Below are 27,565 nucleotides of genomic sequence, written 5' to 3' on the forward strand. Positions count from 1 at the left end.
GAGGAAGAGAGCTTTGTTAGCGACTGCTATCTCCTGTTGGTCCCAGAGTGTTAGACAAGGCCCTGGGGAGAGGTTTTATTTTTTCTCCCAGAAATCAGAGTCTTCTTGGGGATAAGGTCTTCTAAAAGTGGCCAATGTGTCATCGCCAGGGCTGTAGTGATCCAGACCAGGGCTGGGCATGAAGCTGGAGATGGCAGCCGCCACCCCACATGAAATGCCAGGTTCATAGAGCATTCTGGCCATACCGCAGTTGTGGGGCAGGCAGAGGTGGCCCTCCCTATCAGACACTGGGGTCTCCTGGAGGCAGCCCTGTATCTATAGGGAGGTGTGACCGTGGAGCCGAGGGCACGTGTGAAGGGGTTGTAAGATGACAGGCTGCAAGGACCCGTACAGACCAGCCCCAGGGGATCAGAAGCGTGTCTGCTTCCTGTGACCCTGGCTTCACTACTGAGCTGCAGGGAGTGCAGGTGGCCCCTTGTCACACCAGCTCCACCGAGGAGCTTGTCATTCTGCAGAGGGCCCCGTGGGTATTAGACCCTGCACGGGCCTCCAAAGGGTCTTGGATGCTCTCGGCCCCGTGCTCTGGGGAGCTTATCAGAGGGCTGGTCTTGACTTCCGAGTAGACTTCCCAAAGGTGCAACTGTACCATCAACGAGGGGTCCCGAGGCATTGGCTATACTCAGTAGGTTGGATTGGGACCGTGAGCCAAGCCACAGCCTCGGCAACATTGTGCTAGGCACGCGGCAGAGCTGGGCACTCCCGATGCCATGGGGTGTGAGTGGCAGAAAAGCCTTCAGTAATGGAGTAATGTGTCAGAGTTCGAGTATCCAGCGACCACGGTCCTGCCACACTTGGCCCACACTTAACAAGGGTGCTCTCTGCAGAAGGAAGTAGGCAGATCAGGCAAAGGTGCAGGGTCGGTGAGGGGGCAGAGTGGGGTGGCAGGGGTGAGGGGGCAGCCATGCTTCCGGTCCTCTTAGGCTCAGCAGGGCTGTGTGGGTCACAGTTTATGCAGACAGCCAGTTATGGATGAGATAGAGAGACAGTGGACCCAACTGGACTGGCATCTGGTCCCCGGGCCAGGTGGAGGCTGACAGCCCTTGTGCTCCCCACCCCAGGCACACCAGCACCAGCAGCCCGGGATCTCGCTGAAATACAGGACTCTCCTGTGGGCCCAGGGGTAAGTCCAGGCTCAAGGTGGGCTCTTAGGGTTTGTGGAGGAAGGGGTCAGGGAGTCTGGGCCTGAGAAAGGACTCTGCTTGCATGGCAGGGCCGGGGGTATCGTTAGTTCCCCCTGCTCTGCCCTGCAGCCTGCATCACCAGCTGGCTTCCTCATCCAGCTGCTGGTCTGGTGGCTCCCTGCCCAGTTAGTGTTCCTGGACCCCACTGCCCGCACCTCAAATGTCACATTCTCCAGCGGCGCGGCTGGTTGAGCCAGTGCCATTGACTGCCTGAGACTCCGGAGTCTGGTCTTCAACCCTCCCAGAGGGGCACGGACACCAGGCAGCAGCTGGCCCGTGGGCCAGGCGCATGGTACTGGCAGATTCTGGACCACAGCTGACAGAGGCGGGGCATCCGGCCGGTCATCTGTCTACCAGCCAGCATTCACCTCCACAGTCTAGAACTTTCTGTGTGAATGGATCTGATCTTCCTGCTTGGGTCATTGGCAGCAGGGCAGGCTGGGGGCTCGTGTCACCTGACCCTGGGTGGCTTCGGCACTGTCCTGCAAATGACTTAGAGAAGCCATATCCAAGGTGCAGTCTGTGGGCTAATTCCTGCCTCCCACTGGTCTGGTACTCGGAAGAGGACTGAATGGACCCTCCAAGACCCTTCCCAGGCCCCAGGGATACTACACAGGACCCATTGCTTCTGTGTTCATCCTGCTGGGCTTTCCTTAGGCCCAGCTGCCTTTGCAGATAGCCATCCGCCCCATCCCACCCATGAACATAAACTTTTGTAGGTGGCTCAGTGCACTGAACTTACGTGAAATTCTCACAGTAGCCCTGCCATCAAGGCTACCGTTGCCCTGACAGAAGTGAGAAGATTAGGGCAGAGACCATGCTCTGAGGAGCTCCTGTCAGCCACCTAGTGTAGTCATTGTCTTGCTGAGGAGACTCACTGGACAGGGGGTTGGACCGAGCCTTGGAGGTGTCCATTGCAGGGGTAGGAGTGAAGCCCAGTGGTGTGCGCCGTCTGATCCTACGGCAGGACACCAGCCTCCCCACTGTGACTGTTCTGGTTCAGACTGTGATGTTTGAGAGATCACAGCACCAGGCCTTCTTTAAAAAAAAAACAAACCTTAAAAATTCAATTTATTATATATATATGAGTATAGTGTCATTGTCTTTAGACACACCAGAAGAGGGCATCAGATCCCATCACAGAGACACACCAGAAGAGAGCATCAGATCTCATTATAGACGGTTGTAAGCCACCATGTGGTTGCTGGGAATTGAACTCAGGACCTCTGGAAGACCAACCAGTGCTCTTAACTTCTGAGCCATCTCTCCAGTCCCTGAACCTCCTTATAATTACAGCTAAAGGAAGTTTGGAGGGCCCTGGGTGTCAGAGCAGCAGCTGGCGGGGGGAGGGGGAGTTCTGGCATTAGCTCCTGGCAGTGATGCGTGGGAGCCACCACCCTGTCCTGTGGGGTCTGTGCAGACACACACACTGGTGTGCTGGGGGCTGCCTGAGTTCACCCACGAACTCCCCTTGCAGCTCTCGCTTTCCCAGCTGGCGGCCTCCCCACAGTCTCCGGCTCCACGAAGCTCTTCCAAGCCCCCTCCTCAGCCCCTGGACGGCTCTCAGTCCCCAGAGGGTCCCCAGCTACAGGCAGTAAGTGTACCTCCTCCTGTGTCCCCGTATCCCGTTAACCTTTCCCATACTGGGTCATCACTCTGCCATGGGAAGGGAGTTTGATGTTTGGTCGGTTAGGTGATGGGGCCCTTGGGGCTTTCTTCCTCATGTGGGCTGAGGGATGGGATGGGAGGGAGGTGATGCCCGGCTTCCCACCTCACACGTTTGCCACCGAGACGGGACAGGAACGTGGTGTCCTCCAGCCACGCTTGGCGCTTGCTTGGTGCCAGCGTCCACGCAGCACTGGTCTGCTCATTTGATTTGTGGTTTGTAAGTCATGGGTGTGGTTGCTTTGTGAAACACAGACTGACCAATTAACCGTGGCTACAGATACAAGCAGAACTTTCACAGTTTGTTCCACGTCGCATGGCAGTAACAGTGCTGAGGCTGGCACCTCTACAGAAGCCATCGGGGCAGTTCACCCTGAGACCCAAGCACCTTTGGGGGCCTTCAGTGGGGGCTTCTTGCTGTGTTCACCAGGAGCCCTGGTTTTGTTGAACAGGGATCCGTTTTAGAGAGCAGGGTCTCTCACCTGGAAGTTGACCTGAGCCAGACTCCATCGGTCCAGGGAGCACCTGCTGTGGAGCACCTACAGGAACTGCCCTTCAGTCCTTTGCATGCCCCCATTGTTGTGGGAGCCCAGCCCAGGAGGTGAGGCATGGTGGGGGAGGGCTTGGACCCTTCCCCTTTGCGGAGCTGGGCTGAGGGGCCTGTCTGTGTTTCAGTTCCGGAAGCCAGCTCTCCAGGGCTGCGATGGCTCTCCTGCAGTCTTCCGGCTTCCCTGAGATTCTTGACGCCAGCCAGCAGCCGGTGGCAGCCGTCAGTCCCATGGATCCCGTGAGGTTCAGCCCTCAGAAAGAGGAGTCGGACTGCCTTCGAGGGAATGAGATTGTGCTGCAGTTTCTAGCCTTCAGCAGGTAGCCTCCAGGTGCCCAAGCGTCGTGCTCCCTCATGCTGCTCTGACTTTGAGCATGCTCTGTGTTCAGATGTCACCAGATTTCACCAGCTGGGGCAGGACCATCTGTTTTCTCAGCTAATTGACACACGCAGTAGTTGTGTGTGTCTGTGGGTGTTTGTGGGGTGGTTGGTAATCTGTCGTGTGATAGGCTGTGTATCGACTGAGGCAGTGATCAGCTACTTTGTCTGAAACGTTAGTGCTTTCCCCATGCTGACCTTAGACCTGCCATCTCTTTTTCCTTTCTTCTGACTGGGACCCTTCTTTGCCAATGCCACAGGCCCTCCGTTGTGCAGTCTTCCGGGCTAATTAAAACCTACCCCATGTGTGCCCAGTTCTCGGATGCCAGTGTTGCTAAGAGAGGCACCTCCGGGCGAGAAGTCATGACACCTGGAATAGCCCCTGTCCCATCCCCTGAGGCAGCCTCTGTGACCACAGTACCTACCCTGTCCCTGTGTGCCTTACACCCTGGGAAGTCTCTACGATGTCTGACTAATTCCCTGTTGATGTATTCAGAGCGGCCCAGGACTGCCCAGGAGCGCCGTGGCCACAGACTGTGTACTTCACTTTCCAATTCTACCGTTTCCCACTGGAGACCACGCCACGCCTACAGCTGGTCAAGCTGGAAGGGACAGGCAAGAGTGGCTCTGGCTCCCTGTCCCACATCCTCGTCCCCATTAATAAAGATGGCTCCTTCGATGCTGGTAAGTGTTGAACGAAAGACTCCCGTGCTAAGCCTCTGTGGAACTGTGTTTTATATTTCCTCTTCATTTTATTTATATGACTGTCTGTGTGTCTCTGTGTCTGCCACTTGTGTGTGAGTGTCCCTGGAGGCTGGGAGAGAGATTCCCTGGAGTTGGAGTCATGGTGGCCATGAGCCATCCGCCATGGGGGGCTGGGAATCAAAAGTCCTTCCAAGAACGGCAACTGCTCCTAATTGCAGAAACAACCACGTTCCCGTAAGTGCTGTTCTTGGGAGCCGGGTATTGTGTGCAGCCTGCCATATGTGTGGAGCTTGAGAGAACCAAGTGACTGGTGTGCAAGACCAAGCTCTGTGCCGGCCAGCTGTGCTCCGCCCAGGATTTCCAGAGTCAGCCTGATATCAACATCAATCCTCTCTTACCAGGATTTCTTTACACAGGGCCTCTGCAACTCAGTTTTCTGAAAAACTTACACTCAGTGGTATAATGCCATCTAAGAATTAAAAGCAAGTTTTTAAAAAATGCCATTAGCTATCTAGCCAGTGTTACAGTTGCTGCAGATATTCATAGTTTAAAATGTAATCTGCCCAGAAATCGGGTCTCAGGCTGTGAGATGGCTCAGTAGGTAAAGACACCTTCTGCCAAGCCTGAGTTCATTCCCCGGGACCCATGTGGTGGAAGGAGGGAACCAGTTCCTGCAGTTTGTTCTCTGACCTCTACGTGTGCACTGTGGCATGTGCGCATATATGCAAATATATGCACACACACACACACAAATTGTAATTAAAGACAGAAACAGAGATGGAGTCCCCCTTTTACAGTAGATGGGGCCCTTGCTTGTTGGCGGTGCTTTCTGTGCAGCGTGTGAGCCACACTGTCCTGTAGGGCTTCCGAGGCAGTCTAGACTTGTTTTCTGTCTGGTGGCAGAGGCTCACAGGGTGACCTCTGCTCCCTCCTTTCCTGGGCACTGGGGGCGAGGCCTCTGGTTTGTGATGAGAGATTTTGCAGGTTCACCATATATAAACAGTCATCGGGAGCAAAGAGGGACAAACCGGGACATGCACACTACCAGATGTCAGCATTTACAATGAAGCCACAGTGACAGTGGAGAGGACGCACCACCCCAAAGACAGAGGCAGGAGCGCAGCAATAAGCACCCAGATAACCCAATCACAGTCAGCCGATCTCACTTAATAAGAACACGCAATACACTAACTCTCCGATTAAGAGGTGCAGACACCTTGATCGGGATTGAAAGCAAAGGGTACCTATCCACCTCCAGACAGCACACTGCGGTCAGTCTGACATCTAATGAAGTAGACGCCCAGCCATAATTGGGAGAGAGAAGGAGAATTCCATACACGAGTCAAGAAGATGCAACGGGTGTAACTGCGCACGCACACAAACGCCGAGGGAGGTAAAAGGACAGGCAGGCAACACCAGCAGCACAGATCCCACAGACAGGCCGTCGGACTCAAAATTAATAAGCTCCAGGGTCAAACTATACCACCAGTATATACAAACCGAATGCATAGTCTTCCCAGCGGCCCATGGAATTTGGTATAAAACTCACCACATGTTTGGTCCTAAACCAGCTCTTCTGAAGGATATCTGAAAAAAAAAAAAGAGAGAAAAACCAGTCAGTGTGTGTGCACTGTGTGCGTGTGTGCCCGTCTCTCTCTCTCTCTCTCTCTCTCTCTCTCTCTCTCTCTGTGTGTGTGTGTGTGTGTGTGTGTGTGTGTGTGTGTGTATGCATCATGTGCGTGCAGTGCCTGTGGAGGCCAGAAGAGGGTGTCGGATACCCTGTACCTGAAGTCATGGTGGTTGCAAGCCACCACACAGATGCCTGGAACCAAACCGGGGTCTGAGCCCTCCAGCCCCGCTTTCTAAAAACCCCTCCCTTCCTCCTCTTCCTCCTGGGATCTCAGGTAGCCAGGCTGTCCCTGAACTCACTATATAGCCCAGGCTGGCCTTGAACTCCTGATCCTTCTGGTTCCACCTCCCCAGTGCTGGCATGACAGGCGTGTGCCACCAATTGGGACTTTCCAGAAAACCTTGCTGTGTTCCCTTCCACAGATACTTAGGATTAAGCTGTGGATTTGTTTTGATTAATGATCTCTAGTCTATGGTGTTGTACTCAGAGAGCTGGAGTTGTGTTTGTTTTTTAAAATTTTTTTTCCAGGTGTACTCAGATACTCAGATCCTGTTACCAGCACATTGCTTGGTGTCCTCTGCAGGTGCCTGCGGGCTGGGCGGGCCCCGAAGAACTGGGTCCTCCCTTTCTTGTGGGCAGTTAGACCTGCCCTTGGATGGAGATCGGGTAGCACTTTCTAGCATCCGCCCCACTGTCCCCCGAGGGCCTCTGTACTTCCTCTGCCTCAGTTGGTGCTTAAGTGTTTGCAGCCAGTGCAGATCCTGCTGAACTCTGGGGTTCGTCTAGATGGGCAGAGCCCCACTCGATAGAGCTGTGGATTCCTGTCTGTGGCAGGAGGCATCTGTGAACAGCAAAGGGATGATGGCTCTGAATGAGAGAGAAATGTGTCCACCAAGGCTTGGGCTGTATGTGGGGCTGGGTGAGGGGGACCCCAAGGGTCCAGCAGAATAGGCATGGGGTAGTAAGTGCTGTGGACCCCGCCTGGCGAACCCTCTTCGGTGTGGCTGGTGGCATCTCAGCTTCTGAGCTACCAGGGATGACACAGGACCCTCGGAGGCGGTCCTTCTATGGTGTTGCCAGTGGCAAGGTCAGGAGTGGGGAGGGCCGTGCCCGCAGTGGCCAGCTTGCTGTGCGTGGCCAGCAGGTGCCACGGTAGCCTGCTGTTCTGGCTCGGTGGCAAATCCTCCATCTTAGCAACACAGGCATGGTCCCCGGGTGTCCTGTATCCCCATCCGTGTACCTTGTGCAAGGACTGGCATCTGACAGGGCACAGCTAGTGATTGCTGAGGGGGTGAGGGGGTAGTAGCATTGAAGGGGCCTGGCAGCTGCCGGATGTCACGGCGATGGAGCAGGGAAGCCACCCAGGAGGGACATGCTGGAGTCAGGGCGTCTTAGGGAGATGGGTGTGCGTGCGCTCAGGGTTAGCTGAGGTCGATGTGGTGGGCTCCTTCTCATACCTCCATAGAGGTCCTGCCGGGGTGCAATGGGGGCCGGCACTCATCTGAAGCCTTGGGAAGGCCAGGCTTTGGTACTCACGGGGCTGCTTCAGAGCCCATGTGTGTCTGAGAGGCATGAGGAGCTGACCAGCCTGTGAGCCATGTCCTAAGCTGAGGATGGCCAACAGGGCCAGGCTCTGTACGGGTTGGCGGTGGCTCTGTCTGTTGCCCGTGAGATGCCACACCGGGGCGTATGTGTCTTCCGCAGGACAGTTTTCACTGAGCTCCTCTTAGATCTTCCTCCTTCCTTCCTCCTCTCTTGCTTTTCCATCCCTAGAGATGACCTAAGCCAGGCCTCACCTCTCTTGCCTGGGGTCCACCCCAGCCACCCATCTTCCCTTCCCCGCTTCTCAGGTCTGCAGCCCAGCACCATGGGCTGTGCCCCGTCTCATGCCCCACCCTCTCCCTGTGCAGGAAGGGTGCTGCCTGTCTGAGGTCAGACAAGGTGGTGGTCTGTGCAGCTGAGGTAGCAGAGAGGGTGTCACAGAGGGAAGGAGTGACTCCCGAGGAGCTGCACGCACTCTCCTCTCTGGAGGCTTTGGGCCTCTCTCGGCCTCGCACTTTCTCTAACGGCGACCTCACTGCCAGCTTTGTCCATTCAGAATTGATGATCATGTCTCCTCAGGAAGAGGAAGGCAGAGCCCGCAGTCTAGCTACCATGTTAGTCAGCTTGATGGGTAGGTGCAACCTCAGAGAGGCTCCTAGGATTTCTCGGGGCTGGTGTCCTGCACTAGGAGCCCAGCAGGAGCATGCTCAAAATGTCTTTGTGTGTGTGTGTGTGTGTGTGTGTGTGTGTGTGTGTGTGTGTGTGTGTATGTGTGTGTGTATGTGTGTGTGTATGTGTGTGTGTGTTTGTGTGTGTACGTGTGTGTGTGTGTATGTGTGTGTGTATGTGTGTGTGTGTGTGTGTGTGTGTGTGTATGTGTGTGTGACCCAGCCTTGACAGCACATGTGGACTGGTCTCCTCCTTAAGTTCTGTGTATAGAATAATAAACCCCTTGGTGAACCTCATGGGACGCTCTCCCCATCCATCATCCTCTGTTTTACAAGGATGTGGAGGAATCCATAAGTCTTATTTTGGGAGCTTATTGTGCACACTGGAAAGAAGAACAGTCTCCCGAACACGACTCTTCGCTTTGTTAATTTGGGCACTTCATGATGTTTCTGATTAATGTGTTTATTAACTGTCATTGTGACGGAAGCAGAAATTAGTAATCATGACCAGAGCAGAAATATCTCCCCATGTAAAGATGATAAATGGCTCTCATTACCTGTGGACTCACTCCAGCCTCCTGTGCGCAGGCTCCCCCGGCTTCCAGCTGAGGTACATGGTGGATCCCGGGTTCCTGAAACCAGGAGAGCAGCGCTGGTTCGCCCACTACCTGGCTGCTCAGACGCTGCAGGTCGACGTCTGGGATGGAGACTCCTTACTCCTCATCGGGTCTGCCGGCATCCAGATGAAGGTAGCTGCCCCAAGGGACGGGCTCCGCGGTGATGTGGGACGTGTCACTATTTAGCCTGGCCCCTAATGGCTGGGTTGCTGCCCAGTACCAGGCTGTACCCTTGTTCCCTAGTAACAAACAGCGTAGTGTTCTCTGCCCTCTGAGGGGACGGTCTTCTCCAGCCATGTGCTTTTGGTGATCTTCTCTCCCACACTACCCTGCCAGACCACACCACTTCCTGTCTCTTCTAAAGTGAGGCTAGCCATGGGCTGTGTAAGGGCAGGTTCCGGTCACCTGTCCTTCGAGGTATCCGGAGCTGGCCCATCAGAGGGAGAAATGACTGAGGTACAGGAAGACTGGCTGGCTCCTATTGGCAGGAATAGATTTCTCTTACCGTCCTTATACTGAGAATCAAACCCAGGACCTTGAACATAGTAGGTACTCTACTGCTGAGCTACCTCAAAGCATCTGACTCATGAGCTATGATTTTAGTTAGAGTCTTCTGAATGTGGGTCCCCGCCCTCTCCCCTGCTGACACTGAAACACCCCCCCCACTCTTTCCCGAGCTTTCTCCCCAAGTCTTTTAGTATTGGGAAGTAAATCAGGGGATCAGCAGAAGATGACCATGAAAATCCTGGGCTGACCCCAACCCTGTGTGATCATGGAGGATGCTGGGAGTCTTTCCTAGACCTCAGCCACATCATCTCCCAGGCTCCCTGCCCTCTTAAAGTCATGAGGAAGATGCTGGGTACCGAGACCCATGGGTTCCAACTGCCACCCCCTGCTTCTGTGTGCCAGACCCCAAGCTGCACCCCTCCTCTCCGAGGCTGTGCCAGCCCCTCCTTCGTTCCTGTCTGGCTCTCTTAACCCATCCTGTCTCCCCTGTTGCCTCCGCTACAGACCCTGTGGTTTAGTATCCTCGGGTAGGGATGCTGGAGGCAGGCCCTGCAGGAGAGGATTCAGGAAGGATGCAAGGAACTCCATTCACAAGGCAGCTCTAGAGGCATGGTGGGGCATTCTGCCCGGCCCCAAACAGACATTACCTCACTGTCCCTATCTCTGTCCTCAGTGCACATGCACGTGCACGCACACATACACACACACACACAATGTACACATGAGTGTGTACACAGATCTGCACATGCCTGCAGGTACCCTTAAAGACCAGAAGAGGGCAGTGGATCCCCTGAAGCTCCAGCTACAGGCAGCCCTGCCATTGGGAACCGAACTCACGTCCTCTGGAAGAGCAGCAAATGCTCTCAGCTGCCGAGCCGCCTCCTAGCCCTTCTACTTAATGTTTTAAAATTAAAAGGCAAAGAAGAATCCAAGTTGGGTTTACACCAGCACGGGGCTCTGTCTCTGCCCTCTTGTTCACTCTCTTGGCCTCTCTTCTCCCTGATGCCACGTCCCGTGCACGGGGCAGCTGGAGCCAGCGAGGTCGGCTCCTCCTGACGTGAGCCAGACCCTTCCTCTAGACAAAGGCGTTCTCTTTGCAATCAGCCTTCCACCATGACAGGCACCCGACCCCTCCTTCTGTTCCCATCTCCCTGCTTCCTAGAAACGGAAGATGTTGCTCCTGTATTTCTGGGCCATTCTCTGAAGGCCTCATCCCGTTTTTTGGCACCAGGGGCTCTTGAACCATGGATATATGTGCACGTGGATATATAGGCTCTCAGTCGTCCCTGGGTTGGCACCTCCCCAGTGTGGACCGGCTCAGGTCTGGGGGTCTGTCCTCACTCCCAGGGAAGGGGATCTCATGGAGGAGAGTCGGGGGTTACGGAAGCTTCCCTCCTACCGGGTGCATAGTTGCTGAGGTCCAAGATGGCGCCTGTGATTCCATCTCTAGTTTCTTAGACTCGCACGGGCTCAGGCAGAAGCCTGGGAATGACAGCGGGAGACACATGCTCAGGAGAGCTCTGCTGTGCTGTCCCGGGACCTTTGCGCCAGTCCCTGCTCTCCTGCCTCACCTGGCACATGGGTCTCATGCCGTCTCAGAGGTCCAGAGGTCCCCATATCCTGCACCCACTCTGGCCCCTCCTTCAGCCACACGGAAACCTGCAGTTGTGTCCACGTGGGCTCTGCTGTGCCCCCTTGGCCTGTCTCTCCTCCTGGGGCTCATCTTTGCTGTGAAATTCTGCTCAAATCCAGAGATGGGCTTGGCCAGGACCCCCAACACCCCCATCCCCCGCCTTATTCTGTTACCTGTTTCTTCCCATTGGAGGCCCTCTCCTACCTGGCAGCTGCAGACCCTTGGTGTGCCACAGCGCCACCCAGTGTTTATTCTGGGGTCGGACTGTTCACACTTTGCTAAAGCTGTGTTTTTGAGAAGCTGGCCTCTCGCCTCATCCTCCCCTTCAGTGTGGCAGGTGACAGCTCTGTACCTGATGCCCTTCATGGACCTGTCTTCCTCCTCCTCCAGGGCCTCTCCGGGTGTGTCAGGAGCTGCCCTGACCCTCCACAGTCTCTTGCAGGTGTCTGTGGTTAGACCCCGTCTGCTCAGCACTGCCCGTCTCCCCCCCGTAGCACCTCCTCCGCCAAGGGCGGCCAGCCGTCCAGGTCTCACACGAACTGGAAGTCGTGGCCACTGAGTACGAACAGGAGATGATGGCGGTGAGTGGCGACGTGGTTGGCTTCGGTGCCATCAAGCCCATTGGAGCCCACGCGGTCGTGAAGGGCCGGCTGCACCTGACCTTGGCCAATGTGGGTAAGAGCCCCGGTAGCTTTACCGGCTCACCTGGTTTTGCGCCTTTTCTCTGGCACCTGCCTCCCCAACTGGAGCACTACTGTGAGCACGGGGGAGCACTACTGTGAGCGCGGGGAGCACTACTGTGAGCGCGGGGAGCACTGCTGTGAGCGTGGGGGAGCACTACTGTGAGCACTACTGTGAGCACAGGGGAGCACTAATGTGAGCACGGGGGAGCACTACTGTGAGCACTACTGTGAGCACAGGGGAGCACTACTGTGGACACCCCACACATTGTAGGAAACCAACACAGTTCGGGTGAACATGTCTGACCTTTACTCACCCACCGCACCCATGTTGGTAGCAGGTCTACACTGCCTGTCCTGACTGGAGCTTGGAACCACCCATCTCCTCAGGCTTGCCCACGGATCTTCTTGTGACCACCCTCAGGCAGGGTGACTGTGTGGCTTAGGGATAGCAGAGGGAGGAAAACACTTCTCTTGAGGACAGTGACATTGTGTCAAGGTAGCTCAGCAGAGGGACTGAACACAGCCAGTTCTCATTATTGCCTGTATTCAGAGCAGTGAGGGCAGGCGTCTGGGACTGGCTCTGGGTGGTCCTGCCTGGGACTCTCTGGACAGAGGAGTCAGGGGTAAGGCCAGGCAGGCACTTGTCCTGGGGAGGCAGGGAGTAGAGCACCCTTCAGAGCTACTAAGATGGTCCTCCCTTGAGGGTATCCCAGAGGGTTGTGATTTTCCTGGTAAAACTGAAAGCGTTAGACCAGTACCGGGAGACGGTTGCAAAGCTGGGACCGAGATCTCTGCCGTCCTATCAGGGATTTTTCCATTCCTCAAAACCCAGCCTCGTTTTAAGTTCAGGAGTCCCGTGGGCCACATCCAGCGTGTGCTGAAACACGGGTGTGCAGGGCGGGCGGTGGCAGAGGAGCGAACGCACACCTCATTAAGTCTGGTTGGAGGTTTCTGCCTGCCTGTTTACAAATGTAAATCCAAGGCGGCCCGGAAAACAGACAATGTGGAAACAGCAAAACCCAATTAGGTTCCGGAGAAATAAACGAGGCTCCTGCGAGGAGGAGGAGACACTGCTCCTCCGGAGCCTGCGCGACCCCCGGGAGCCGCAGGCAGGGCGCGCCTAGCTCCAGCCCCGCCAGGCCTTTTCCTGTTTGATTCGCCGGCACACAGATGTGCGGTGACTCCAGGTTTGAAAATCTTATCTCAGAAGAAAGATGGGCCCCGTTAGGTGTTATCTTAAGCTGTCATATTACGCTTTGCCTGCAAGAGGAAGATAAGCCAACGGGGACAAACTCCCAAGATAGCCAGCACAAGGGACGCTGGTGCGTGCTGCCAGTGAAGGTCAGAGCGCTGCAGGCCCGTCAGTGGGGACACCCCCCACCCCTTTTCTTAGGTAGGGGAAATGTTATGGCCTTCGTTTCTTTATAAGACCATTCTTTCCACTTGCCTTAGAAGTCGTGTGTCAGCCAAGTGGAGGCTGGCTGCAGGGGCCTTTAGTGTGACAGACACAAAGCCTGTGCCTTGGCCTGGTCGCTGCACCCCGCAGCCTGCTTTCTCGCAGTCAGTTGTCACGCTGGTGAAGTAGGTTGGGGGTGGAGAGGTCAGCTGGGAGCCCTCCTGTGGAAATCTTCCTGAGAGGCAGCAGGGTGGATGGCCTTTGGTCCAGGTGCCCATGTCCTTGGGTCCTATGACAGCAAAGCTCAGGTTTTAGAGAGTGTCCCTGGTGATGAATTCATGCTGTCATGTAGGACAGAAACCTAGTAGTGGCATGCTCTGCTCCCCTCCCCCATCTTGGAGCGATTCTTTGGGTTGTGACAGAACTTGCCAAGCCCCCGCAGCCCACATGCTGCTCCCTCTGCGTTGGGTTCACATGGGAAGTTGCAAGGCTGAGGAGCCTTGTCAACTCTGAGTGTGTGCGGGTAGCCTGGCCCAGGTGGGATGCTGGGACTCCTGATGGCACCAGAGCTGGGAGGAAGCCGAGGCTGTGTGTCTTTGGGGATGTGGCAGGACACCAGAGGGAGCACCAGCTGTTTGTTACGTTACCGCTGGCCACGGAGCCAATGCCAGGGCCCGGGTGGAGGCAGGGCAAGGTCAGCTCCAGGGACTCCGGTCAGAATGGCTTCCTGCTGGGAAGAGATCGTGGTCAGCCCTGCCCTCTGGTACCCAGGAGAATGGCAGCTAGCCCTGGACACAGAATCAAGCCGTTTGGGTACATCCCTCAGGCTGAGAGCAGGCAGCTTGGCCCGGTCGACGGGCTTCCGAATCACATTCGGGAAGGTGCTGAGTGGGGATTCCAAGTCTGGCCCCAGTAGCCTTGGGAAGACGACCTGGGGTTTTGAGGAAAGGCTTTGGCAGGCAGGAGAGGCAGCCAGGCAGCCAGTGGGACACCAGAGACCATTTAAAAATGACAAGAACATGAGCTCTCTGGCGGAGGAAGCCTCGCGTATTCTCTGCACTGAGGAGGTATCTCCTGACTCAGCCTTTCTCTGTTATACTGAGAAGGGTTATAACCCTAACCCTTCTCCAGTGTTTCTGGGGGAGGAGGGTCTGCGTGGCCCCAGCACATCTGCTCACCAGCTGTAGGCCCGAGTCTGAAACCCAGGCTGCTGTTCTCTGGGTCTGGGCCCATCCACCTCAGCTACTTCTAGACCGGCTAGACCCCAAGGAAGATGGAAGTCCAGTCCGCCTCAGGCCACAGACAGTCAGGAGGGCGTGGGTCAGGAAGAAGGTGCTCAAGTGCTTCCAGAAGGAGGAGCCAGTCCCTGTGAGCAGGAGCATTCTCTCCCGACCGTCCCTGGGCCAGATGGACAGGGGGACATCAGAAAGGCAGACAGCTTGGGAAGAGGCTCCTGCTGCCACCAGTCCCGAAGGCAACCCGGGTCCCATTCTGGCGTCTGATGTGCAGCACACGGGTGCTTTGGAGGTGGAGTTGTGGGTCTGTGCTCAGAGCATCTGTGAGCAGTTGCTGCTCCTCAGGGCCCTGGCGGCACCCAGCATCTCAGAGTGTTACCTCCACCGTCTGCCAGGCAGCATGGCCAGGTCTTCCCCGGGGGCCCGTGCATTCCGAGGTCGCTGTTGCTCTGCAGAGGTCTCCATACAGACTCCCCCCTGCCCTGGGATAACCTGCACGTGGAGAGCCTACTCTACAGCCTCAGCTCTCCTTCCAAGCTGAGGTTAGAGATGGTGGCTTTCTGTGAGATTGTCTGGAGGACAGAGGTAGGAACTGTGTGTGATCAATTGGAGACCCCTCCCAGGCAGGAGGATCCAAGCTGGCAGGAGACGGAGTGCAAAGACAGCGCATAGTCCCCATCAGGACGCATTCGGCATGCAGCAGCAGGCACCGGGGCGTGCTAGTGTGAGAGAGCTGATACGATCTACCAGTCTCCACATCGGGCCTTGTCTTACGAGGGTGCTTTTCATTTAGGTCACGCTTGTGAGCCCAGAGCAAGAGGTTCCAACTTGCTGCCGCCATCCAGGTCTCGGGTCATCTCAAACGATGGAGCCGGCTTCTTCTCCGGGGGAAGCCTCCTCATACCAGGAGGCCCCAGGCGTGAGTTGGGACCCTGAGCTGGGTGGCACTGGGTGGGTGGGGTTCAATGAGGTAGAAGTCTGCGCGCGCGTGCGCGTGTGTGTGTATGTGTGTGTGTGTGTGTGTGTGTGTGTTGGCTGGAGGTCAGCATTGAGTGTCTGTAGCTTTTAAGGCAGGATCTCTCAGTGAGCCTAGAGCCCACCAGCTGGCTAACCTGCCTAGCTGGTGAGCAGTGAGCTCCCAGGACCTCTCGCCTCCACCTCCTGCTCTGGGCATATGCTGCCACGCCCGCCTTCTTACGTGGGTGCTCAGGGCCTTGTGTCTTATCCACTGGGCCGTCTCCGCAGCCCTGACACTGGTTTTTGGAAGCAAACTGGAAACTTCTCACTGGTTCCCCATCCGTTTATGGAGCAAAGGAATGGGAGACTTGGCAGGGAAGCCAGAGGTTTGGGAAGAGCATTGTCCATGCAGGTCTCTGAGGTCTCTCTGCTCCCTTAACTGTGAAGGCCCATGGGCCTGAGGTTAGAGCTCCCGGACTTGAAGGGAAAGGCGGACATGTTCTTTGATTAGGTGTTCCCTCTGATGTCACAGATACAACTCCCAGAGCTTGCTTATGTGGGTGGTCTCAGCTCCGTCTGCCATGGCTCCAGGGCTGTGGCCTAGAGCAGGGTAAATCCTCTAGACTGTGTCACAAGCCCCTGCGGATCTGCTTTCTTCCACAAAAAAGAGGCTGTGGGCTCGGCAGGTGCTAAGAGAAACCCCTGGGCCGCATGTTTCCAGTCGGGCAGCCTCTTGTAAAATGTGGTGAGCTAAGGCCAGCGAGGTTACCTGATGAGGAGCTTTAGCCCCTCTGACCAGGAAACGGTCACAGGTGAAGCCCATTGAGAGAAAGTGAACCTTGGAGTCAGGCCTCGCAGTCTCTGCCGTGACCAGCCCAAACAGAGGGCTTCCTGCCAGAGGGTGTGGTCCCCAGGGTGGAGGCCTGGGTAAGACATTGGGCACAGCCTTGAGAAGTCCCAGTCCCCTCTTGTGTCCCGGGAAGTGTGGTCCCACAGACCCCCTCCGGAACCTCATTTCAGGTTGCTTTGGAGTCAGGGGTACACAGCTGTTGGGGTGAATGAACTGCCATGTGGTTTGGCTGCTCCCCACATCATTGTCTCCCCCAGGCCACAGCCGCAGACTGCTCAGACCCCAGTCTCCAGGCCGGGCTTCCCTCCGCACACCTGCGTTCTGGCAAAGCGCTGGTTCGGGTTGTCACTTAGGAAGTCTAAGCCAACTTTGCAGCATCGAAAAAACCAGCAAAACAACTACATGGGTTTAAAATAGAATAGTGGTGAGAAGTCTGGAACCAGGCAACCAAGCCGTGTGCCATGCCGAGACTGTAGCGGCAGGCTGGCTCCACGTGGCGACAGACGGAGCCAGGCGCTGGGAAGCTCCGATAGTATTGTTTTTTTTTTTTTTTTTTTTTTTTTTTTTTTTTTTGAGGGAACTGTCACCTGGAAGGTGGGGGAGAACCCAGGTCTCAAAGGAAGCACCCCCCTTCCACCCGCCCAGCTTGGGTTCTTACTGTGTCGCCAATGACAGGGTCTTATCACCCAGCACAATCCCACTGGCACCGATTGCCCCATCTCCTCATGGGAAGGGGACACAGACTGTTTGTTCTGCTGTCTGGGCCAGTTCAGTTTCTGCCCAACATGAGTCCAAGATTTGACGCTTTGCCCACAGGAGGCAGCCGAGGGCAGCTGAGAACAGTATTGGAACTCCGTTTTCGATATGAATCTGGGGACTTTGCTTCCACTCACAGGCAGGGCTGAGGAGCCAATGCAGATACACCTGACAGACAGGCCTCTGCAGCAGTGACCTACCCCCACCCCCATCCCTGTATACCTGAGGCGGCAGATCAAGCACAGACCTGGGCATCTGGCTCTTTTAGAGAATCAGCTGCTGGTGTTAGCTAAAGACCAGGGTCAGAGGTCCTCGGGTGTGAAGGGGCGGAGAAAAGGGAGCTGTTGTGAGGGACCAGGCTACAAATCTGCATCTTTTATTGAATGACCCAGCGGGCATCCACTGGTGGGGTCAGCCAGCGGCTTTGCTGGAACTGCACACGTTCTCCTCTGACCCGCCCCCACCGGCCTTTCCCATAGGACAGCGTGTGGTGCAAGCACAGAAGCTGGCGGACGTGGACAGTGAGCTGGCCGCCATGCTGCTGACCCACACTCGAGCTGGCCAGGGGCCCCAGGCTGCAGGCCGGGAGGCAGACACCGTACGCCAGCGCAAGCTGGAAAGGATGCGGATGGTGCGCCTGCAGGAGGCCGGAGGGGACTCTGACAGTCGCAGGCTCAGCGTGCTGGTGAGGGGGCTTCCTCAGACCCTGCCGTCCCGCTACGGCCCGCTCACCTCCCTCTCATACCCTGTGTGACATGTGGGTCAGTCGGGTTGTAATTCCCAGGAGAGCTCGGGGGCCTGTGTCATCCCTTCAGATGGGTCTAAGTTCATAGTCCTGCTCAGCACCAGTGGCCCCTCTGCCTGCTCAGCCTCCTTAGCTCAGATCCGAGGGGCTCGGGGTGCAGCTGCCCCCTGGGAACCCCTCGAACAGGAAGTTTTGCAGACTACCTCCATGTTGGTTGTAGTGCAAGCTGGAGAACACATCGGTGTTGTAGCCCACTGCATTGCTAGGGTGCTGGGCAGGAGGGTGTGAGGCAGGAGGGTGTGAGGCAGGAGGGGGCGAGGCGGGAGGGGGGGAGGCAGGGGGCAGGTTAGCCTCCCTAGGGCAGGTTGTTAGATATACACCCAGCCCGAGGTCAGTGGGATGCCAAGCTGGCCCATTGGGCTTACACCTGCTCTAGTGGACTCTGCTTCCACACAGGCTCTCTACACCACGTGTGCAGGGGACCGTCTGGGCAATGTGGTTCTTATTTGATGTCACTGTTGACACTCCTCCTCTGCTATGCCTGGTGTCTCTCCCTGGTGGTTAAAGGGGTTTCTTGGGAGCATGCGGGCTCTGCCTGCAAGCTGGGGTGTGGCGCTCTGTTCTGCTAGGACAAACAGTGAGACCCCTGGAGTATGGGGGAGTATGGGGGATAGATAGTACTTCCAGACAAGGTAGCTGAGGGAGGGAAAGTTGATTTCCTAAAGGGATCAGGTGCCTCCGGAGAGTGGGAGCCAGAAAGCAAGGACTCAGAGGACGTCAGATGTGGCTCCTCGTGTGTGACAGGCTCAACACAGTGTCCGCGCACAGCACTCACGGGACCTGCAGGTCATTGATGCCTACCGGGAACGAACCAAGGCTGAGAGCATCGCCGGTGTACTGAGCCAGGCCATCACCACGAGCCACACACTGTACGCCACGCTGGGCACGGCTGAGTTCTTCGAGTTTGCACTTAAAAACCCACACAACACTCAACACACGGTGGCCATCGAGATTGACAGCCCTGAGCTCAGGTAAGGGCTGCCATCCGGCCAGCTGTGTGTGTGTGTGTGTGTGTGTGTGTGTGTGTGTGTGTGTGTGTTTGTGTGTGTGTGTGTGTGTGAGAGAGAGAGAGAGAGAGAGACTTAGCTAATTCTGTGTGTGATCCAGCCAGCTCTCTGTGTCTGTGAGTGACATATCCAGCTTTGTGTGTGTGTGACCCAGGTAGCTATGTGTGTGTGTGTGTGTGAGAGAGAGAGAGAGACCCAGCCAGCTGTGTGTTTGATCTAGCCAGCTCTGTGTGTCTGTGAGTGACCCTTCTAGCTTTGTGTGTGTGTGTGTGTGTGTGTGTGTGTGTGTGTGTGACCCAGCCAGCTCTGTGTGTGTGACCCAGGTAGCTGTGTGTGGGTGTGTGCATACTCTGGGCTGATGTGCTTCTGGCCTCTGTCCCCTTATTTGGATGGTGGATGAATCTCCTTTACACAACTCTGTCCTCACATTGTCCTTGTCCCTAGCATCATCCTGGACAGCCAGGAGTGGAGGTACTTCAAGGAGGCCACTGGCCTGCACACACCCCTTGAGGAGGACATGTTCCACCTTCGTGGGAGCCTGGCACCTCAGCTCTACCTGCGACCCCGGGAGACTGCCCACATCCCCTTCAAGTTCCAGACCTTCTCCATGGGCCCACTTGTTCCAGCACAGGTGTGACATGAGACCCACGCACTGCAGGGAAGTGCTGTCCAGGTGGCGAAGGGGAAGAATCTGCATCTGCAGGTTCCTGGTGCCTGCCCCACTTGTAGTTCAGCGTGCTCTCCTCACCATGGGTGTGGCAGCCGGGAACTTTCTCTCTCCTGGTGGGTGTGTGGGGGGGAGTGTTGGGAAGACGAATGCCGATCATGAGTGAGAGGGAGAGAGAAACACACATCCTGACCTCTTCCACAGTTGCTCCTGCAGGGTCACAGTTCCAGGTGGCTTCAGTGACAGCCCATGGGGCAGTGACTGGGTCTGGTGGGCGAGGCTTTGGGCGAAAGGACCCCGTGAGAGCACAGTGCTGGAGCTCATGGCCCTGGCTGGCCCGAGTCCTGACTGTCAGCTGATTCTCTTTGACACCTTCCCCGCCTTGTGTTGCTCCGTGTCCCACAGGCCCCCGCTGACGTGATCTCAGAGAAGGACGCAGAGTCTGGACCCCACTGGAAGTGCAGCGCCATGCCTACTAAACACGCCAAGGTAGGGAGGCTCAAGGCGTCCTGCACTTTCAGTCTCAGCGCAAGTCAAGACTGAGGTCTCCAAGCCGAGCATGCGGTGTTTGCTGCTAGACCTTTGGTCCTGACTCTGCATCCTCTCTCCCCTCCTGGGTGGGATCCAGACTGGGCCAAGATGTGGCAGGGACCAGGAGGCCTCGGCCGTGAGCAGACAGTGGCTCAGCCCATGACTGGGTCCAACATAGTTGGGTTGCCCTGGCATCTTCATGTAGCCTTGGCAGTGGTCCTACTGGCTGCTGGGTACTACCCTTTAAACAGAGCTGCTATAGCATGTCACTGGGTGTGTCTGTACGTGTGTGCGCGCGCGTGTGTGGCACATGGATGGATAAATGAATGGATGAGTAGATGGACAGACAGATTTACAGGAAGGAAGGAGGGATGAGGAGAATCTTCCTAGAAACAAGCCTTCGGTTGCTCTCTTTTACCGAGAAGACGTACTTTGGAAGATCCCAGGCTTTTGCCACGCCCTCTTGCAGTAAATTACTTTTGTGGGACTTTGGTTTCCCTCCCTCCTCCCAAAGACCTTGCTCAGTGCGGTCTGGCCCGAGGCCGCTGTGTTCCCGAGTCTCACTGTGGGGCAGCCCTGGAACTGTGCCCACCAGGCTGTTAGAACTTGCATCTGATCTGCAAGTAGAGCCTTGTGTGGAGGAACACACACGTGTCGTTGCAGATGGTGACTGAGGTCACCTGGCTAGGGTCCTTTTGCTCACACAAGAAGACCCTCTCATTTCTGCAGTCTCCCCTTTGCTGTTTGCTGGGGTGGCTGCAGCAGCGGCAAGAACAGGCAGCAATACCCCCCACCCCACCCCCAGTGCTTACAGCTCCCACCAGGTCTCTGGTAGCTGAACACTTGGCTCAAGTGTTAGTTCTGTGTAAGCCAGGGATGTCAAGGTCTCTCATGGCAGCCATTACTACAGCCCTGGGACTGGAACATCCAAGTCCTTGGCCCCAGAGACTCAGTACCCTGGAACTCTCCCAGAAGCCAGGAACGGTAGTTTGTCTCTGGCTCTGCTGAGCCTTCTCTGGCCTCGGCTCTCATCCCTCAGCCACACCCAGCACTCCTGCTTGTCCCAGCCGTGGAGTTCTGAACTGCTCAGCTGTCACTGCTCCGGAAGCCGCAGTGGTCGGTACCTGTCCCTCCGTCTGTGGCCCTCGAGGCAGCAGGTTGTGCTGCCTCAAGCACAGCTTGTCCTGCCAGACTCTGGCCTCTGCTGCTTTGGCGGCAGTAGCAGCAGGCCGCTGGCTGGTCTGTGGCCTCTGTAGCTCGCCAGCCTGGTGCCGCGGCTCTTCCCGCTCTGCTCAAAGTAGCCAAAGGAAGCCCTTCATTCGGCCTGTGTGTCACTGTACCCGGGAAGGCAGGACCGGGGTCTCCTGCTAGCTTTAGGTTAGCGTTAAAGTTAAGAACATGTACAGGAATCCAGATTCAAACTAAAATAAGGTGCATTTTCGGAATGATCTCGCCTCCCACCTTCCCTCCCCCTCAGTTTCTTCTCAGGGTGTCACGTGTGTCATGTGTGTATTGTACACCCGTGTCTCTGTGCACATTTGTACCGAGTGTGTATCTGTGGTATGTAGTGTGTGTGGTGTGTATAGTGTGTGTGTGTGTGTGTGTGTGTGTGTGTGTGTGGTTGTGTGTAGTGTGGGTATGTGGTATGTGTGTGGTGTGTATGTGTGTGTGTGCATAGTATGTGTGGTGTGTATGTGTGTGTGAGTGTGTGTGTGTATGAGTGAGTGTGTGTGTCTGTGTGTGTGTGTGTGTGTGTAATGACAAAAGCCACCCATTACGCCACTGCCCGTCAGTTCTGTATAGATGAGTGTTTTTGTGACTTCTTTGACAGGGGGAAGTTCCTATTCCCAGCCCCCCCTTGGTTTAGACAGTGCCTCCTTTTCCAAGGGCCCAAAGTGCTCTGTCCCTAAACATAACACCTGCAGCCAGGAGAGGTCAAGGGTGAGTCCCCTCTGCAGTGTTCCTGCCTGTACATCCCAGCCCGTGGAAATGAGACTGGAGTAGTTTTTGGCACTGGGTGGCTAGCCGGTTCTCTGGCGCGCTAGGAACATGCCTGGCATAAGTTCAGGGACCAGCCCGTGTGAAGTGCGCCCCAAGCTGGGCACCGTCCTGGGTCCAGCCTGCTGATTCCCTCAGCTGCTCGCTAAGAGGCATTTCCGGCAGTGTCCATGGTTTTAATCTCACCTAGTGGGGTGCCGGGGAGATCCTTGTGCCGCAGTCCGGAGGGACCGGCAAGGCTGAGGCCACCGACTGCCCATCTCCACAGGTCCGCTTCCGGGTAGAGACTGGCCAGCTCATCGCTGTGCTCTGCCTGACCGTGGAGCCACAGCCCCACATTGTGGACCAGGTTTTCCGCTTCTACCACCCAGAGCTCACCTTCCTGAAGAAGGCCATCCGCCTGCCTCCCTGGCACACGCTTCCAGGCAAGTCTCCCACAGCTCCTGTGGCTGCCGTCCTGCAGCCTGGGCTCATCTTCCTCCCACAGTGGCAAGTGGCACCCCAAAGCTCTGACCTGCATCCATGGTTTGAAGGAGCAGCTTCCGGCTTTCTCTGCCGGATTCGGTGCAGGTCTCTCCCCATCAGACGTGTGGGGCTGGCGGTGTTGATCCTTTGCCTGGGCTCGGCCAGGCCCTTTGACTGGCAGCCTGACAAGAGGCAGAGGAATGCGCTGGGTCACTGTGGCAGCATCTGCACCCCAGGTCACACATTTTGTGTGTGCGCACTCGGAAGGGGGGAATTAAGTGGCAGAATTCCCTGTTTCTTTATTTCCAGGTGCTCCCGTGGGGATGCCGGGCGAGGACCCCCCAGTTCACGTTCGATGCAGTGACCCGAATGTCATCTGTGAGACCCAGAATGTGGTATGCCGAGGGTGTGAGCCCCACCTCCAGCTGATTCTTGGGGGAGCCCCTCCGTCTCCCCTGTGTCCCCCTGAATCCTCGCCTCAGGCTCAGGCTGGGGTTCCGTGTGCAGGGCAGGAGGGCTGTCCTCACGTCCCGAGGGGGCTTCGTGGAGGAGCGTCTGGGTTTTCTGCTCGCAGAGCCGCTCCTTGCTTCTCTCAGTCTACGTTGTGAGAGAAGGAGAAATGAGCTGAGCCTGGTAATCGAGGCACCGAGGCTGAGGGCACTAATTGTATTCTGACTGCTTAGGAAGTGAGACAGAGACTGTGCAGTGTAATTATTGAAATCAATACAAGATCATGAAGCTGCTCAAACAGACAGGAAGTTAGGACACTGTGTGTGGAGGGGCCGTGCACCCCTGCCTCGCTTCACCCAGCAGAGGACACGGTGGGTGGTGGCTGGGGACCCACAGGTGCTTCCTTCTGTGCTCGGCAGGGCCCTGGTGAGCCGAGGGACGTGTTTCTTAAGGTGGCCAGCGGCCCCAGCCCAGAGATCAAAGACTTCTTTGTCGTCATCTATGCGTAAGCACAAACCCTGGGACCTGGGGAAGTGGCCAGGGAGTCCCGGCTGGGTGACAAGGGTCCTGACGCTCTGTGAGGAAAGTTCTGACTCAGCCTGGGCTCTGAGGCCAATGAGGGTCCTTGCTGATAGCGTGTTCTATCCCAGAATAACACAGTAGCCCAAAGGGATGGCCATGATGAACACCCCCCAACCCCCAAGGAAGGGACAGTGCAGCTTTCGGGCCCACAGCCAGCCCGACGCCCCTCGGGGATTTTCACGGAACTCTGAGAGCAGCTGTCCACGGCCCGAAGCTGATCAAGCCACGCCTTGACCTCTCAACCAGCTAAACAGTCCCAGTTGGAGCCCACTGGGCTTCTGACAGCGGGGGCTGTGGGAATCGGCCGTATTCAGGGGTGAAGTGCTGTGCACTGTGCACACCACATAAACGTATCTCAGTGGGTCCTTGTAGCCACCAGTGAACATGTGTCACCCTGTCCCATTTTATGGCATTGCCATGGAATCTCGTAGTTGACATTTGATGTCAGGTTTTGGGCTTGGGCCTTTGGGCCGTAGCATAGCCCCAGCCCGACAGTCCATGTTAGCACAGGGTGACTAGCCCCAGCCCTGGACACAGGGTTTCCATCCATTCCCTCTGCCCTCTGCATCTCTGCCTGTGGCCGCTCGGCTCCCAGCCCTCCCGGAGTCCTCCCTGGTGAACCTCTTTCCAGTTGATGCCTGTCGGCTGAAGATGTGTGGGTGGTCCCTTGTCGTCTGCAGGGATCGCTGGCTGGCGGTGCCCGTGCAGACATGGCAGGTCTGCCTCCACTCCCTGCAGCGAGTGGATGTCTCCTGTGTCGCAGGACAGCTGACTCGTCTGTCCCTCGTACTCCGGGGGACGCAGACTGTTAGGAAAGTGAGAGCTTTCACCTCCCACCCTCAGGAGCTGAAGGTACTGGTGTATAGAGGCACAGGAATGGTGAGGCCGAGGCACCCGGGTGGCTGGTGGTGGTTCCCAAGACCTCCTCCCCACCAAGCTACCTGTCACAAAAATTGCCTCTCGCTGGGTGTGGTGTTGAGGGCGAGGGACCAGCACCTACCCCAATGACGGTTGGGATTAGTGAGAGGTGTCTCTCTGGAACTGTATCACCACAGGGGCGCTGTGTCCTGACCTCTCCCTTGTCCTTAAAGACAGACCCCGCAGGTGTCTTTGTGTTACCACCTCGAGGGGTACAGGACCTGCACGTGGGCGTGAGGCCGAGGAGGGCCGGCAGCCGATTTGTCCACCTCAATCTGGTGGACGTAGACTACCACCAGCTGCTTGCATCGTGGCTGGTGTGTCTCTCCTGCCGCCAGCCACTCATTTCCAAGGTCTGTAGGCATTGGGGCCAGGTTGGGGGGGCGGGGCAAAGGCATCAGCTCTGTTGTGTCTCATGGGTGACGGCATTATCTGGCCTCGGGACCCATGTGTGCGGCTGAGTGGGGCTCTGGAAGGGTGGTCTGTCTAGCGGCCCCTGTGTCTGTTCCACCCCTCCCCCAGGCCTTTGAGATCACCATGGCCGCAGGAGAAGGGAAAGGCGCCAACAAGAGGATCACCTACACCAACCCCTACCCTTCTCGGAGGACCTACCGTCTGCACAGTGACCGCCCCGACCTGCTGCATTTCAAGGACGACTCCTTCCAGGTGCTGACCCCACGGGCTGGTGGGTGTGGCAGGGAACAGTGCGGCTGGCAGGCCCTGGAAAGCTGGGGTCACTTAGGCCCCTTGGGAAGTGCTGCAGGTGGTGGGTGATACCTCCTGGCTCTTCTGTGCTCCTCTGGAAGACCCTGTCTGTTAGTGGGCCGAGGGACCCCCACATTTCTTTTCAGAGTGGTGCCTGGGAAGGGGGCACCACCGGCTCTCCACACAGTCCCGGGCAAAACCAAGCAGTAACGGCACTTGGGTCAGCGTGGGGTTGCCTGGCCCACACAGCCTCCATCAGTCCCAGGGGCTGGGCGTTAGCAGCCCCAATGCGCCCTTGGCGGACTGTCTCGCCCACGTGACCTGCCTGCCTCGGTTCTAGAAGCTTCCACGGAAGAACGGAAGCCCAGGAGATGCTGAAAGCCCTGTGTTCATTCAGGTGGCAGGAGGAGAGACCTACACCATAGGCCTGCGGTTCTTGCCACGTGGCAGTGCCGGGCAGGAGGAGATCCTGATCTACATCAATGACCACGAGGACAAGAATGAAGAGGCTTTCTGTGTGAAGGTCCTCTACCAGTGAGGGGCCAGCTGTGAGGCCAGTGTCCCTTTCAGAGCACCTCTCCCTGCAGATGTCACTGTGACTCTGACCCCTGGAGCTGGCTGAGTGCAGAGAGACTTAAGGCCTCACCTAAGCTGCGAGCGATCCTGTGAGTGTGACCCTCCAGGGGCCACGGCACCCACGAGGCCGTGTCACACCCCGCGACGCTCAGGTGGTCACCATCAGGGACAGACTTTTTATAAATCATTTCCAATGACAAAATTATGTTTTTCTTACTAGATTTTTAAAAAAATGAACATAATATATTTTAATTTGTTATGTATTTTATACTGGAATTCTCTTGTATTTTGTTTTTAAGTTATTGAATGAAGCACCTCACTTCTGCTGTAGAGTCTCCTCTGATGTTTTCTGGGGTTCCTCTTGCTGTAGTGATGGAGTGTGGGGTTGGCAGCTCCCAGTCCTGCCTGACGGGGGTGGGGGAACCTTACGGCTGCCCTCCGGCTGCAGTGCTGCGCCTGAGGCTGGAGCCATGGTCCTCTCTTGCTGGGAGAGAAGGAAGCAGGTGGTGAGCAGTGGGCATCCCATCCCTCTGTCTGCCAGGGCCTGCTCCCGAGGCCCTGCTGTTGGCCATTCCACGTTCACAGGGCACTGTGTTTTCTGGCCAACAGGACCCAGTGTCCCTTCCTCAGATGCTTGTAAGTTGTTTTCACCAGAAAGGCTCCTAGAGTCCTGAGAAGCCGCATGCCATTTCCCCGAAGGCCAACCGGCCCAGCACAGCCCTTGGCATGGCCAGGACGGGGCTGAAGCTGTATTGTTTCCAGTCTCACCATGGGTTTAGGCTGTCTTAAGAGGTTCAATGTCTGTAAAGCTTCCTGTCTTGGGCCATCTCCTTCTGAGCTACCCACAGGGCCTTGGGAGGTCATGACAGCCTTCCCTTCCACCGGGCATCCCTCCCTCCCTGGTTTCTGTCATGCCAGGGCCTGTGGGGGCTGCTCTCAGCTCTGGGGCTAGGGCAGGACTAGGTTAGGTAACACTCACATCTGTGGCTAAATGATCTCCTGTCTCCCCCTATTCTCCAGGGAAGGTGGCCGGGACCATCTCATTCTCTCGGTGTGGAAAGCATCAGCCAGAGTCCCCCCAATCCTGGAAAGGACTGTGCAGGGGCAGAGGGGAGAGTTGGGCTGCAGGGCTGTGGGCCAGGGGAAAGCCTGGGCCCTGATGTTCCCTTGTTCCAAAGCGGCCTCCAGCCGCCAGTGACACTCCACCCCTCAGGCAGGAATGTGGACAGGTGGAGTGGGCACAGTTCCTTCCCTTTCCCTGGGGTCACAGAGACTTCAGATTGCGGGCATTCAGCAGATGGCTTTCTCTGGGGACAGCGCAAACTCTGAAGCTGTAGGTCTTGTACCTCTGTTGATGCTGAGCACGGGAGTGGGAAGGCAGCTGTGCTCACATGAGGATGCTCAGGCGAGGGTGCCCACGTGAGGGTGCCTAGGCTGCTGGGCTCAGGTGGTCCCAGGACTGGTCAGTGTCCCTGAGTTTCCGCTGCTTCGTCAACACTGAGCAGGCTGTGTACGGAGGAGTGTGGTGTTGCCACTGCCCCAGATGCACCAGGACCTTCAGGCCAGCATCAGGGCAGCTTTAGCCTGCAAGTACCACGGCCTCATGAGATCACCAGCCCCAGCTGACCCTGCGCTCGGGCCACAGTGCCCAGGCATTTGTTCAAACACATCCATGCCATGCAGGTTTGACTTTTGGCCAGCTTTGAGTGAGTTGCTGTCTATGATGGGTGGGCTGGTCCAGCGGGGATGCAGGGCTGGATGACTGCCTGGGGTCTCCTGAGAGGAGATTCTATCTCTAGATGATGTTTGGGGTCCAGCCTCATCTATTCTTGAGTGTCTTCAGCCTGTAAC

The 27,565-nt window shown here is 56.6% G+C and overlaps 1 protein-coding gene across 1 annotated transcript in view; it reads left to right on the plus strand.

Moving 5' to 3' along the window:
- NPHP4 (nephrocystin 4) overlaps window positions 1-25,874 on the plus strand; it is a gene marked incomplete at its 5' end in the record, with an annotated part of 66,368 nt that extends 40,494 nt beyond the window's left edge. Inside the window, 19 exons of the mRNA XM_080922064.1 lie at window positions 1,119-1,180; window positions 2,719-2,835; window positions 3,359-3,507; window positions 3,582-3,773; window positions 4,328-4,515; window positions 8,965-9,125; window positions 11,628-11,808; window positions 15,241-15,366; window positions 17,490-17,695; window positions 18,560-18,786; window positions 19,267-19,453; window positions 19,895-19,978; window positions 22,287-22,443; window positions 22,793-22,878; window positions 23,353-23,438; window positions 24,196-24,367; window positions 24,607-24,786; window positions 24,956-25,099; window positions 25,536-25,874. Of these exons, the coding sequence (XP_080778190.1) occupies window positions 1,119-1,180; window positions 2,719-2,835; window positions 3,359-3,507; window positions 3,582-3,773; window positions 4,328-4,515; window positions 8,965-9,125; window positions 11,628-11,808; window positions 15,241-15,366; window positions 17,490-17,695; window positions 18,560-18,786; window positions 19,267-19,453; window positions 19,895-19,978; window positions 22,287-22,443; window positions 22,793-22,878; window positions 23,353-23,438; window positions 24,196-24,367; window positions 24,607-24,786; window positions 24,956-25,099; window positions 25,536-25,676 (2,846 nt within the window). The 3' untranslated portion in view covers window positions 25,677-25,874. The remainder of the gene's footprint in view (window positions 1-1,118; window positions 1,181-2,718; window positions 2,836-3,358; window positions 3,508-3,581; window positions 3,774-4,327; window positions 4,516-8,964; window positions 9,126-11,627; window positions 11,809-15,240; window positions 15,367-17,489; window positions 17,696-18,559; window positions 18,787-19,266; window positions 19,454-19,894; window positions 19,979-22,286; window positions 22,444-22,792; window positions 22,879-23,352; window positions 23,439-24,195; window positions 24,368-24,606; window positions 24,787-24,955; window positions 25,100-25,535) is intronic.
- Between the last annotated feature and the right edge of the window lie 1,691 nt (window positions 25,875-27,565).

The sequence above is a fragment of the Micromys minutus genome (assembly GCF_963924665.1).
Source record: "Micromys minutus genome assembly, chromosome: 9".
Taxonomy (NCBI): Eukaryota; Metazoa; Chordata; class Mammalia; order Rodentia; family Muridae; genus Micromys; species Micromys minutus.